This window comes from Aplidium turbinatum, chromosome 4 (assembly GCF_918807975.1).
Source record: "Aplidium turbinatum chromosome 4, kaAplTurb1.1, whole genome shotgun sequence".
NCBI lineage: Eukaryota > Metazoa > Chordata > Ascidiacea > Aplousobranchia > Polyclinidae > Aplidium > Aplidium turbinatum.
The window spans coordinates 3,958,342-3,972,928 of NC_137475.1; the positions used below are offsets into that span (position 1 = coordinate 3,958,342).

At 39.4% G+C, this 14,587-nt stretch overlaps 1 protein-coding gene across 1 annotated transcript in view; it reads left to right on the forward strand.

Moving 5' to 3' along the window:
- Window positions 1–13,870, forward strand: part of LOC145768393 (uncharacterized) — a 44,646-nt gene extending 30,776 nt beyond the window's left edge. The window contains exons 40-58 of the mRNA XM_082579875.1: window positions 463–507; window positions 911–1,098; window positions 1,535–1,703; window positions 2,427–2,542; window positions 2,681–2,822; window positions 3,099–3,247; window positions 4,300–4,420; window positions 4,890–5,036; window positions 5,533–5,660; window positions 6,163–6,373; window positions 7,071–7,160; window positions 7,321–7,482; window positions 7,679–7,849; window positions 8,356–8,493; window positions 9,022–9,162; window positions 9,772–9,921; window positions 10,594–10,758; window positions 12,582–12,766; window positions 13,765–13,870. Coding sequence (XP_082436001.1) covers window positions 463–507; window positions 911–1,098; window positions 1,535–1,703; window positions 2,427–2,542; window positions 2,681–2,822; window positions 3,099–3,247; window positions 4,300–4,420; window positions 4,890–5,036; window positions 5,533–5,660; window positions 6,163–6,373; window positions 7,071–7,160; window positions 7,321–7,482; window positions 7,679–7,849; window positions 8,356–8,493; window positions 9,022–9,162; window positions 9,772–9,921; window positions 10,594–10,758; window positions 12,582–12,766; window positions 13,765–13,806 — 2,660 coding nt within the window. The 3' untranslated portion in view covers window positions 13,807–13,870. The remainder of the gene's footprint in view (window positions 1–462; window positions 508–910; window positions 1,099–1,534; window positions 1,704–2,426; window positions 2,543–2,680; window positions 2,823–3,098; window positions 3,248–4,299; window positions 4,421–4,889; window positions 5,037–5,532; window positions 5,661–6,162; window positions 6,374–7,070; window positions 7,161–7,320; window positions 7,483–7,678; window positions 7,850–8,355; window positions 8,494–9,021; window positions 9,163–9,771; window positions 9,922–10,593; window positions 10,759–12,581; window positions 12,767–13,764) is intronic.
- Window positions 13,871–14,587: the final 717 nt, after the last annotated feature.

Genomic DNA, 14,587 nt, shown 5'->3' on the forward strand with positions numbered 1-14,587 from the left:
TCTATTTCTCTATTAGCCATGAGATTTGCAAAACTTAACAAAAGTTTTCATAGAACAATTTGTTAAAATAATCGGTTCTTGATTCTTTAAAGACGCTTGACATCAGCAACTTGAGATCTCCTTGAACGCTCAGCTCAAACTAAGCTTATTCTACTTTCCCAGTAGCCATTAAAAAAGGTAAAGCTGGTCCCATACTTGATTCAAGTGTCGGGTATGAGAAGATAAGGTTTTCATTGTACTAAGCCTTCGGCACTAAGGAGAGTCGGGTGGCCAGTTCCTTTCTCTCGACTGCCTTTTCTGCAGCAATTATGTCCACCTAATTTGTTACACCCTAGGTACAACCTAGGCAGTAGCCATTAGCCATTTTGTAAATATTTCGTTTGTGCAAGTGATTTAGGCTGCGTTTATGATAATTTGTTGTTGTTCACAAAATTGTAAATAACGTTTTGTATCGATATCCAGGTAAAGATCTCCTACCTGCAGTTACTCCACCACCTGGTAGTTTATGTGAGTATTTGTCTTACTTAATAAAAACAAAGTTTTTATGTCTCCGACATAAACTTCAACATCACTCAATAACGTACAAAAGAAAAGCACATTGAAGGATAACTATGGATTGGTTTATTGATATTTTCTATAGTTGGCTATTATACAACAAAGAGTGACTGTATAATTAAGTAGGCATTTAAAGTGGTGTACATCCACTCATTGATTAAAATTTACGTTTTTGCTTCCCGTTGGTGTAAAATATTTAAGTATATTTGTCATTCAGTTTTGCTTAAAATGTTGAATAGATAAAGTGAATGCCTGGTTGAACTTTATTTTAATTCTCAAGTTAATGTTGAATAGAATAATTAAGTTTGGAAGGTTTGTTCTCAATTGTGTTGAAATAATAACTTTTGTTACACAGCTCCGGGTATATGCGGAAGTGACGTACCCTGGGTAGCGTACACCAGCTCGTACACGAACGTGCAAAAGTGCTACTACTTTTCTGACGCGATCTTGGGCTGGCAGAGCGCTAACACAGAATGCAAGAGCCATGGAGGGACACTGGTAGCCATAGGAACCGTCGATGAGCAGGAGTTCGTCACTGGTTGGGTGAGGGTTGGTTTGACTGGTGTAGGTGCCCAGCAGGTTCATTAAACTTTGTAAAGGGAGAAACATTTTTGGAGTTAATTCTTTTTAAAACTAACTACATTGTACGAGAGTGCTTCAAGTGATCTATTTAAAGCACGCTATCTGCGCCGTGACACTACCTGCAGTCTATACCGCTTATGCACAATGTACCACAACTACTTAAGCATGAGTTTGTTCTTTAAATTTATACCTTATGCGTAGTAAAACGTAATAATAACTGGGAAAACTTCAAAATTAACTCCATTTTACCACAGTGTCTCCAGTGCTCCGTTTTAAGTACTCCATCTGCTTTCAGTATAAATCTTTATCCTACACCACTACCTGCATGGTGAGCCACAATTTAAAAGAAACTTGAGGTCGTGTTCAGTGTTTAAAGTTAAACCTAAATACATTTCAGTCTTCAAAGACAGCAGTGTCATCCCTATGGATTGGCATGGCCCAAGATACCATGAATGGGCCGTATATTTGGATAGATGGGACACCAGTGACGTTTGAAAATTGGATGAAAGGAGAACCCAATGACAATTACGGTCAAGAACTATGCGTCGATCTCAAATCTTCTACAGGTAACTCATGGTCATTTTTTAAGTGGCTGTTTTTAGAGGAAACAATATCAGTGGTGACTTTATTACACTGATATTACACGTGGAGGTACTTGCTTTCGTCCCCCCGTATCTGTTTTTAATGGAAGTTGACAAGACAACTATGTTGAACATCTTCATGGCAATTTTATTATTTCATTGATTCTCTCATGTACTTCTTTGTCTTCTGTTCTGCGTTCTTTATTGCTTTCGTCACATTGTTTATTGTATTATGTATAATGTACGTATATACTGGATGTATATGGTCATTATGATAAAACAATGTAACTATTAATACTACAAAAAGTGCTCAATGCTAAGCAAAAAAGCAAAGCAGAGCGTTTTTAGGCTTTTACGTCTTTAGGTGAAACAGGCTGTCAAGGGTTTAGATAGTAATAGCTATATTTGATCATTATGGTATATATACTGTATATTATTTTGTTACACGTATCAGGACACTACATTTCAAAGTTACAATGTCCAAGTTGTTTGTTGTTACGCTCCGTGGGCCAAGATAGTGACATCACTTGCACAATGGACCAAGCTATATTGAACGTATTGGTCACATTTTGTTAAACATATAATCTAACCTTAAATGTAAACAAGGCTGACCCACGATGTTTATATTTAATGCATCGAGGTTGATTTGCCCCTTCACCCCACCAGTGACCTTCCTGGTCGTCAAGACTAATGATTTTTACGTCACAGGTCGTTGGGAGGATTCCAATTGTGGACTCACGCAAGGATTTATTTGTCAAAAGTACCCAGATGGACACCCAGTGTCCCCCAAACCCACCCCTATTGCTCCTGGGGGATGTCCCTTCGTAAGTAATACAAAGTTGGTTGAGCTTAATAATTATGCACATGCATCGAATTTGTACTTAGCATAGCACGTAAATGATATTTACCAAACTAAGGTAATGTAAAGTTATTCAATATCGTGACGCCCTTAAAACTTCCAGAATTGGATCCCATACGGCGGCAAGTGCTTTTTGGAGGTTGGATTCACAGACTCTTCTTTGAGAGATACCTGGGACAACGCGGAAGCTTATTGTCAAACCCAGAAAGGAAACCTCGCCTCTGTTCCCAACGAATACTACAATGGTTAGATGAATGTGTGACCTAAGTACCCAAATAAATATTTTATTATATTTTATGAATTGTAATTTATTGATAGTAACATATGTCTATATACCCCTTTTTTTTTGATTTAGCATATAAGAATATCATTTTATATTTCGTTTATGGCAACAAAATATGCAAATACCCAACAAATATTATTGGCGTTCTCAACTCAGTATTTCTTCACTTTCAAAATGTCAAGTTGGGATCTTTGTTTCAATCTGACACGTCACTACAGACCTTTCCTTCTGCTTCCAGCTTTCCTCACGTCGCAACTTTACGCTAGTCCTTCCAACATCTGGATCGGGCTCAACTCGAAAGGAACAGACTTGACTTTCAAATGGTCGAACAACGAAGAAGTTTTCTTCACGAACTGGGCTTCGGGAGAACCCAACAATTACAACGGGGTAAGTGGGGTAATATAATTGATTGGGGTTTGGTAAAGAGAGATTGCTTTGTTAAGCAACCACCCTACACTGTCTTCTTATAATGACAGATCGTCGCGTGTTTTGAAGGCGTGAGAGAATAAACGTCATATATCGGTCCGCGTACAGTATTTCATTGTAATCTGCATGTCGCTATAGCGGATGGGGTGTTATGACATCATAGCCATCGTTTATCTACCTTGCGTGACTTGCGCGAGTTGGACATCAATTACATCATCTACATGGAAATCCGATTGTCAGTGCCGGATTTACCATTAGACTAAAAAGGCTAAAGCCTTGGGCAGGGGTGCACAATCTTTTTCTATTGCTGGCCGCATTCAATTATGCAAATAATCAGAACAGCAATCCCAAGCAAACAAGTAGCCTACACCTTAAAACTAATATGAACATTAAATAAGTTGCCTACTTGCTGTGTTTTTTGCGAAAAGTAGTTTTTGACAAACTGAAGTCTCCGATTGAACTAACCACTATACATTTCTCAGCTGTTTCGGTTTATGTAACTTAAATAAATCTTTTACCCTCTGTTGCAGTATCTTTTGACAGAGTTTTACTATTTTTATATTTACTGACATGTGGAATAATACTCATTTGCCCCCCTCGAAATTCTGTGTTGGTGACGTCCCTGCTTACGTGTATATTTCTCCGTTACTACTAATTGAGTATGGTATCAGTGGTAGTTTGTAATACTCGTCTCTATGGCTGTTAGGGTAGAGGTTAGGGGCCTTAAATGGACAATAGCTTATGGTCTTTTTTTTATCTAAATCCGGCCCTGCCGATTGTGCTGGGCTGAATCTTCTGTGTAGAAGTGGTATGAAAAACCAACCTTTCCCACTTGCCTAAACCATTGTTTATATATAGTCAATCACGTATGCAAAAATTCCACTTTAATTATTGAAATATGCTTTCTCAGCCCGAGAATAAACATATTTCAACCAATCTACTATTGATATTTTAACAAAACTGTAAAAGTTGCACGAAATTGCCCGAAGTTGACCTGACCTTTGATGACGTAGGTCGAGGAATGTGTTGAATTGGCCTGGAACGCCAACAGCGCAGGGAAGTGGAACGACAACCAATGCAGCGAGATCCGGCCCTTCTACTGCTCCAGAACCAAAGATACCGACTTCCCCCCAGGTTAGTTTGTGACGACAGAATGCTTTCTCAACGCGACACAACTTTTTTTATTGACGCTCACAGCAAAGACAGTGTGTGAAGGCCTACTTTGATTTGACTGATAAAGTGGTTTGAACTGCTGGACTTGGCTGGGCTACATTGAACAAACGAGTCACCAAATAGCCAGTTGAGTATGAGGCAGTGGCAAAAAAAGCGTAGGCTACTTGCAGCATGTTCAAAGTTCAAGTTACTCAGTTACTCAAACTTACCATGACAACAACACATGAACTTTTTATCAAGCAACTGCTTTTAACTTTTCCCTTAGCAATCGCCATTTTTTCAACAATACTGCCACATTGTGCAAGCAACTCAGACTGTTAATGTTTTAAAGAAAAATAAGACAAATCTGGCCAGACACCAGAGAGGACCATGCTCTTACTCTAATTGCATTTGTTTGCACTTTAGATTGACAAATAAATTTTGGTTTCAGACTACCAAGGCGATTCCACACTTTGCCCAAGTGGGCTTGGTTTTGTTCAATGGGACACTGGCTGCTACAAAATATATTCGAACCCCTCTGAATATTTGACGTGGGAAGACGCAAAAACTAAATGTCACAGCGATGGAAGTAGCTCGGGTAAGGTCTTTTTTAATGTAAGCTTCTGTGTAATCCAATTGTAGATAATTATTTTTGCGTGCTATGCCGAATCATCAAAACACAATACACAGAGTTCTTCATCAACTGACCAACGAAAATAGTTTGATTAGTAAAAAACACAACGGAATAATGAGAACTTAATGTGTGGATAACAACTCCTCACTTTCGCACATTTCAAGCATCCAAAAGTATCGATGAAATACCAAATGTTTCCTCAGTTTTTTATCTTCTCAATAAGCAGCTTTCTCAGTTCAAAGATAAAAAATCAATACCATCAGTCGCTGTCAGTCGCATTCTTTGCAAAGTTAACGCCTTAGAAGCTCAGTGAAGTGCACGTTAAAAGACTCAAGGCTTGATTTTCCTCCTAAAAGTGGTCATCAATTGATAAAAACGATCCGAGAGATTTTAATCTGCAAGTGACATCATAATCTTAAAGAGTTTCACTTTCAAAAAAATTATCGTATATGTTTTTCAGGTTTTCCAATGGAGTTGGCGAGTATCTGGAATGTTTATGAAAACAACGCTCTGATGACTCTTTTCTGGCCACAAGAGGACTCCACAACCCCCTTCGAAGATATGTGGATTGGTCTTTACTACCAATACGTAAGCGACCACATATTGAATGCTTAGCTGCTGCTCTGTGCTGTCTGGTTTACAATTTTGTTTGTGGTTCGCCAAAGCATAGACCCCCTGACCCCAGAGCACGACGACTGAAGGAAGAAATAGAGTGCCATTGACAGCATTGTCATCTTCATAATGCAAACCCATGATCTTTAAGGGTCCGTTCCATCTTCTGTTATGAATCTCGAATCAAAGACGTGGCCTGTTGTGACGTGTCAGCGACAGCGATGTCGGTTATGTGGCTCAGGGGTGGAGTCTAAATAACGCTTCAAAGGTTGTTGGTTCAAGACCCCCCAAGAGCAGGTAGCTGTATCTTGAGAAAGCCCATGACATAGTCGATGGACGTCAAATCAGGGCTTTCTCCCTCGAGTACCGCTAAAATGTACATCACACTGTATTTGGTGTATTCATGAGTTAAACATCTAAAGACAACCTGTGTGCAATTGCTCAGGTAAAAGTTGGCTAAATATCAAATTTATTGCAGAATCAGACATCAGGAGCCACCAGCTACAAGTGGGTGGACCAATCCCCTGTTGTTTACACAGCCTGGGGGACAAATGAGCCCCAAACCCCACCCGGATCTAAAGGATGTATCGTCATAAACAAATATGGGACATGGGGCTTGTCCAACACAGATGGATATCAAACGTCGTGCACTCAAACTAAATTGCCTTTCGTCTGCAAATATGAGACATGTGAGTTATTTTTAATTTAATGTTCTTAGGATGTAGCCTATCTTTCTTTTGAAAAGCGGTGTGCATAAAAAATACAATTTCCATCATTAATATCTAGACTTTAAAATTTTCTTTTCGTGTGCTTTGTTTTTATATATTTGTCTGTGCCAGTAAATGCTGCGCTGCAAAAGGATCACAGCGAAGTATTCTTCTGAATGTTCTTAGTCGTCTTAGTTCAGTAGTTGGTGGAATTTACTTGCAGTCGGGGATGGTTTTGTCGACTAAACGCATTCTTGTAAACGTTGTGCAGTAGTGTTAGTTGTTACATCTTCATACAACTACTTTCTACTGATTTGTGGAACCCTGTCACAAAATGTTGACTACTCCATGTTTTAACAATCAAATTAGTATCTTTGCCTCTGCCTCTGATAGGAGTTGGTTTGGTTCCATGCCAAATCACAACAGAGTCTGTTCAAACCGATTGTATATTTTTAGCAAAGAGGAAAGATAAGTTGAATACCAACATGTTCACATCGTAAACATGATACAGAATAAACAAATTTACAGTCGCCACTTTAGCAGATCTACAGCGACCACTCACGTAAACTATGTCGTTATTATTACCACCTTGCTTCCCACCATGGTGCATATAGGTGAAAACTTCTGTAGAGATGAGTTGTAATAATCCGAGTAGAAGTAACTTTCACTTTATGTCTAGTAACTATGCCAACCCCAGACCCGAGTATTGAAGGGACGTGCGAAGGAGGGTGGGCTATGCTGGGTGATTATTGTTACAAAGTTAACCCAGGTGGGTATTGAGAATATTTGTATAAAGTTTTGATTGTACAAATGAACATATTTACCATTTTATACAGCTTGTTTAACGTATATTGTATAGTAGCTACTATATCAATTAATTCTTATTAGTATCAGCTTGTGAGGTGTGGTCAGTATCATGTTTTGACCAGGACACACTGACTTGGACATACGCACGTGGGGCGACGCGGACAAACAATGCCAATCTCAAATGGGCTACCTGGCCAGTGTCCACAGTGACTACGAAAACAAGGCGTTCATAAGTTGGACGGACCAGAAGAATGTTTGGCTTGGCCTCTATAGGAATGGATGGGGTTGGTTGTTTTAACTTCAGATAATTTGGTCTTTTGCTGGTTTGTTTGTGATCTGGACACGATTTAATGTCTAATTACCATCGTATGTGTTTTCGTCCATCTTTAGTTACATCATAGTTAGAATAATTGTAATGCAACAAATGCGCACGTCATAATGACGTCATCTTGACATTTAAACGCTTGTTTCGTGACGTAGGCGGCTGGGAATGGATCGACAAGACCGGGCTTGACTACACGAACTGGGCCGCCAGTGAACCAAACGACGCAGGTGACGCGAACGAGGCCTGTGTGGAACTGTACACCAACGGCGGATGGAATGACATGGATTGCAATGTACAGAAAGGATACATTTGTAAAAAGCATAAAAGTAAGTGGGAATTGCTAACCAATGTTGATGGATCATTGGAAGAATATTTTCAGGTCAAGTAAACTATTTTGAGTGTGGTTTCTGAAATACGAGTGGTTTGCTGGCATGCTATTTCAAGACAGCTGTTCAATCCTAGGATTTTAGAATTCTGCGTGTAGGCCAACAGTAGTTTATTCATCCGGAAGTTTTAAATTAAGTTTTGACAAAGTTCAATCTCAGCGTGAGTTTGCTTTGTTTGATGAAATAACTGAAAATGGTTTTTGGAACGTTACGTGATTAACTGTTTGTACACCACAGTGATGATCTCAACTCCAACCGCAACTACATTATCAGTTTGCATAAACATTTGTTGCAATAGAAAGCCAATTTATCGAGGCTCTGTTTTACCTCATGATTGTGTAGCTGATATTTTCTTATTGTCCCGGACATTTCAATAGCAAAAGTGCAATTATGTTAATTTAGCCTAAGCATAACATTTTGCACTAAGCATTTTATTTCTTTTCCAGGTTATTCCACTTGCAATTTCCCTGAAGACGAACGAGCTGATTGCGGATATGATGGCATCAGTAACTACGAGTGTGTCACTAGAGGGTGCTGTTGGGACGAATCTGGGCTTGGTCCACACACCTGCTTTTATTCAAGAGGTCGGTCCAACTTTCACTCTGTGTGAGCAATAGTTTGGTTTCAGCAACTAATTAACTGTTTGGATATGTCATTTCTGTACATAATCTGTTGAGGAACCCTTGTGCTATTCTTTCCTGTTGTCATTGCGACAGCCATGTGAAAAGCACACGACATACGTGTGTTACTGATGCTGTGGTGCGGTGCATTCCAGCTTAATAGTTGCATGAAAACTTTTGTCTTGAAGCTCAGTCTTTTTTTTTTTTTTACTAAGGTTACGTTAACCCGATATTTATAATTTCAGGAATAACCCATCAAGGCTTTGTCAGTCCGAGGATACAGATTCAAAAACCAACCAACGTAATTCCAGATGTTGTTGCATATGGGCTTAGTATGACTTAAATTGGCATCAACTATGATCCTTTTGTAATACTGTAACTTACTTTATTTTTGTGGTTAATATTGACTCACAGCTGTGAAGTTAATTTTAGTTCCGCATTAACGTCCAACCGTTACGGCATCTGATTGGTTGAAATATATTTGATTGACAGCTGATGCAGCATGCATAGACAAAGGAGGAAGTTGCAAGGATAATCGATACAATGTGTGCGATCTTGGATACGAGGCCAACCTGTGTAGTCAGGGGACAGAAAATAAATGCTGCTTCAATTGCGATCCTGATGACGCAGAATGTAAGTTGGATTTCATCATTAACTTGCCATGCCTCTGCTGGCAAATAGCCTCCTTATAGTTTTTACAGTGTTATTTTCCGTTACGTTTCCGTAGTTAGTTCTCCACCTGTGTTTGTATACATTACATTCAGGCCTATTCCATTTCCGGTCAAGTCATACCAAACACTTTAAAAATCGTTTTGACTGTGTTCTTCCTTGCGTAAACCAGTGAGGATTAGCATATGTGAAGCATACAGTAAATGTGAAGCATAGGATTCAATAGCTACATATGAAGGATACAATAGGCCTGCATGTAAAAATATCCATGCCTCAATGTGACTTTGAGTGATTATTTCTAAGCCATCTTACCAAAACGTTTTCTTTTATGTTAAGGCAGATTTTTTTACTTTGAAACGTACATTTTCATTACTAGGTAGTATTTGTGAGTTAGAAAAACGAATTTTCTCGAAACCTCATCTTGTGAAACGATAACAGATAAAAGATAATTAGGAAACTCTACTTGCAAACATATCGTTTCTAGCACTAGTTGCTAACATATTATTGGTCTTCATGCATTACTTATATATTACACAATTAAAATCACTTATGACAAGATCATTAACTTTTCAGGTCAAGACCAAGTTAATGTTTGGGAAACTGGAGATTCTCAGTGCGAGGGCGGGGGGTACGGTGTGTGCCAGTATGACAGCAACTATTGCTCCTCAGACGTGTACGAGTCTGGAAAGTGCGGTGGTCCAGCGGAGCGAAGATGCTGCGTCAGTAAGTACATACTGTCGCTAACACAAAAACGTTATTCAACCAACAATCCGATATACGTCACAATTGGTGTATGCTACAGCTGGTGTATATTGTAACCGTATATTGTGATTGGCGGATGCTATACCTGTGGTATCTTTTAGTTAGTCACCTATTTCTGTAATAAATTTTGATTATCCAAAGATATAAACCGATTAAGCTCGCTTATTTGTTATAAACAGATGTATGGCTTCTGATATTCCCTCTTCCTTCTTCTTATCGGTACAGATCTGATCACTGACATGCGGCTGCTTTCTTTTTGCTGATCTTTCGTGTTCCCTATTCTTGTGTCTCTTTTATGAACTATTGTATAGGTTCTCTTCTTCTTCGTGTGAACATTTTCTTTTTCGCCACTCCAATTGTCGAAAGGCTCAGCCCTTTACCAAGCTTGAACAGTGGTGGCGACTCGGTCTAGACTCTAGATGTTTGGGCAGGTGTCAAGCAGCCACTGCACTGATTCGTCATTCAGTTCGAGAATACCGCGCACTATTCATATTGATCAAATGTAACCCTACAGAAAGTTTCTTTTTCTTCCTCAGCAAATGCTATCTAGGAAACTGCTTTGCATCTCAGATGAGTTGATTGTCGCGTTGGAAATTGTGTTTGATAGAAATTATAATACGAGTCTTTTTGTAGCGAACCCTAGCACTAAACCTCCGGATCCTTTTCCAACTACGACCACGAAAGGAGGCCCCAATCCCCCTACAAACCCTGGGGTAGTCACTACTACCAACAACAACGTCCAGACCACCACAACAGTCAAGACAACAACCGGACCGACCAAAGAAACGTTGCCTTCAGGTTCGATACTCTAGTGACGTTGCATCGCGTCGGCTTAATCGGTTTCGTCATTTTCATCCGCAGGAGCTTTGTGGACAAGCGCAGTGCGAAAGTGCCACGATTGAGTTTTCAAAGAGGTCTTCTAAATGTTAGGATTAAAACTTCACAATCGATCAATCGTATAAATATTTCCCACGTCCATCAACTTTTTCAAAGAGATGCGAGTAGCTATAACACAACAAAAAGTTTCTGTAGTTTAACAGTTAACAAAGCGCTAGGTGAGAACTCCATCTAGATCTGGAGCCAACATTTGTTCGTGCGCGGACAAATTGCCGAAAGGACTAAGGTTGTGAACGATAGACTAAAACACATTGTGGAAAATATCGATACATATAACACAAAAATGAGTTTCGGCAAAATGTCCATTCAGCAAAATGTCTTTCGGAAAAATGTCCGGATACCCATTTGTTGATGTGTGCCTCCAATTCTTTGGACAAGGCTGTTGTGCAAAAAAGGAAGCTTTTTTGTGAACAGGACCCCATTGACTGCATTTGGACAAATTGCTGCAAGTTGACATGAAACATTAAAGTAACAAGGTAGAACGTTTTACTTTCAGATAAAATAGAACAGAAACACACACGCCAGGTATCAATGCAGCAACAAGAGTGCTCAATACAAAGCAAAAACAACAACTTTATACTTTTTGGAGACCTTTCCTGAGTCTGTTAGAGTGTTGGTAATCATGAAAATTTACCGTGTCCCCATTTATTCACAACACCACCCATGAATTTTAGCAACCAGCCCAATGGTCAATGTTGTATTTTGATGCCTTCCTGGGCAGCTGACAGCAAGGCCTATCAGGAGTATCAGCTCTAAACAAGAGGAAACCCAAAGATTTATATTTGCTAACCTCATAAACATTTGACCAATAAGAAGTGTGCACTTAGAATGGCTGAACCAAAGAAAATCGTAATCAATACTACGTCTTTCTGTGGTAAAACTTTAAAGTTCACCTTTTGAGCTGCAGTTATACTGTATTAAATTTTGTTAAGGCTTGATAGGTCCAGATCTCGACCTAATTGAGGCGCTAGTGGTTTAACAGACCTGCAGAATGTCTGTTGAACCGCAGATGTTTGATTGGTTCAATATCTTTTTTTTTGTAACGTGTGCCTCAGTTTTTCAACTACTTCATTTTCAACATTTCTGGCGCTAAAATTATTATCGACAGTGATGTTTTGATTTACTAAAGATCTTGGGATCAAAATAATTGTCCATATCACATTATGATGTGACAATACGATCATTCAGACATAGTATCATCTAAGCCAGGGCTACTCAACTTGCGGACCGCAGTTCGAATCCGGACCTTCTGGGTGTTGAAGGTGGACCTCGGGCTTCTGGAAGAATAACCTCATTGCCACATTTTAGGGCCTCTTTAAACAGATTCCCATTGGGGAAAAGCAATTTTTTGTGATTATCCAAGAAGATGGGGGCTTTGCCCCCAGACTCCCCAACGCTTTGCCGTCTTCTCTGAAGTGCGATCCACACAGCTACACTACAAAGAAACACAATAGGCTACATTTTTTCCTTTTTTATTTCTTTGTTAGTGTCAAGACAAAAATCCAAGTCGTGTTACATACTACTTGAAAAGTGTTTCGGTGCTCGTAGGCTACTGGTTGTTTAATTTTCGTGGTTGCATATGAAGTATTCACCGGACCTCGAAAATCCTTGTCAAAATGGACCTTTGCTAACATTAGTTGAGTAGCCCTGATTTAAGCCTTTGATTTGGATTTACTTGTTACAGTTGCTTTGTTGTTGTATGTTGATGACACTCCACTTTACAGGAGGAGGGGGTCTAGATGGTGGGGCCATTGCAGGGATCATCATCGCAGTCTTGTTCGTAGCAGTTGGGGTCGGTGTCGGGGTTTATATTTACAAACGTGGTGACGTCAAAATTCCTTTGATTTCAACTTCCAAGAAACAACCAAGTTCCGTTTCAGGATTCGATAATCCAATTATGTATAGCAAGGTAGGTAGGCTAACCTGACAGCAAAATCCGTCGTTTTTACATTGATTTAACGTCTGCAAACATTATACAGTAGAATTCGCCTATAACGGCTTCGTTTATAACGTCAATTCGCCTATTACGTCACATTTTGCTCGGTCCCGGCAGAATTCCTATCTTTTACGTACATTGTAGTTCGGCTACAACAGCATCGCCTATAACGTCAATTCGCATGTAACAGCACCCTTTATTGGTCCCCAGACGTCTTTTGTTCGTTTATAACGTCACTTTAAGCCATCACCTTCACCACGAACGGTCAGTCTTTTAATCCAGTTAGCGCTGCTGCTTGCAAAATGTCTTCCTTTTATTTTGCTACGTCGTTCGCAGCAGGGACCAGGGACTTTAATTAACTGAATTAACTTTTTTCCCGCGTGAAAAACTATCACGTGTAAAAAGTAGCTCAAAACCGAAACAGCTGAAGATCAATGCCTTTTTTGCTAATAAACAATGAACTTCTCTATTACTGTATGTAACGAACTGTATTGCGCAAATTTCCTGTACCTTTCGCTGTAGGTTTTTTTTTTAACAATTTCTTTGTTTACTGTATTTTCTGCGTGACTTTTGTCAGTTTGGTGGTACACAGTAAACCTGACTGAATTATACACCTCTTTAATCAAAAGACAGTTTTGGAATAGTTTGCGGTAGTTCATCTATAACGTCAATTCGGCTATAACGTCAGTTTTTGCAATCCCCTAGAGGTGCCGCTGTAGGCGAATTCTACTGTAGATAGATCCTCGCCCGTATGGGTTCAAGGAAAAAGGCGAGAGGTGTTTTGTGACTATGCTCAACAGAAAATTGACTCAAGTATTATAAAGCTAAGGCTGTTAACCTGTATGCCCTGCCTGTATGCCCCACAAGATGATTTGAATATTATGTTTTGAATTTTGTATGAAGCTCTGTAGGCTATTCACGTTTTCTTGGATCCATTATCTTTCTTTTATTAGTTTAATTATTATTTGCAGGAGACCGTAACTATGGAAACTACGGGGGAGTTTGATGCTTGAAATAATTTTAGTGAAATCTGTGTTATGACGTAATATTGACGTAAATAAACTTTACTGTGACGTATTTTGTCTGTCATCTTTATATTGATTCATAATACTTGCCGAGAGTCTTTCCTGACTGTGAGCATGCATCTAAATAAGGAGAAGTCGATGAGATACCTTCGATCGCTACTATGCAAGTTAAAGCAGGTTGCTTGATTTGATCGTTTTTGCATCAATTAAAAAATGCATTTGAAGAAAAAATCTCTTATCTTCATCCCCGTTTGAGTAATTCAACTAACTGGCAAATATGAAACACCCGAGTTACATGCTCGACCATAGATCAACAGGTTTGTATTCCATTTTGAAATGAAGAAATTGCAATATCACCAGACAGTGGTTGGATTTTCGAAAACTTTGCGATTTCCTTTTTTTACTTATTCTTGTCTAAGAGCAAGCTTAGTCCTTCTCAAATTTGTCTCTATATTCTATAACATAAAAGAATAGAGTAGCCGCAAATCTGTTTCGATAGCTCAGTTGGTTAGCGCGTGACTTCGTGAACGAAGAAGCTTCAAGATCAAGCGGTGCTGGTTCAACTCTCGGGGTGTGCGCTTGAGCAACGCATTCTAAGGACTGCTCTCCGTTCAGTGGCGTCTAGCCTAATGGATGGAATAATTTCCTGGCAACAACAATCGAAAAACTTCACTCTGCCAATCTCGATAACCGGCCCTGCGTCAAAAGCCTCCACAAGAGTGCGAAACTACCAGGAATAACCAATCACGGCTTTGTCAGTCCGAGGATA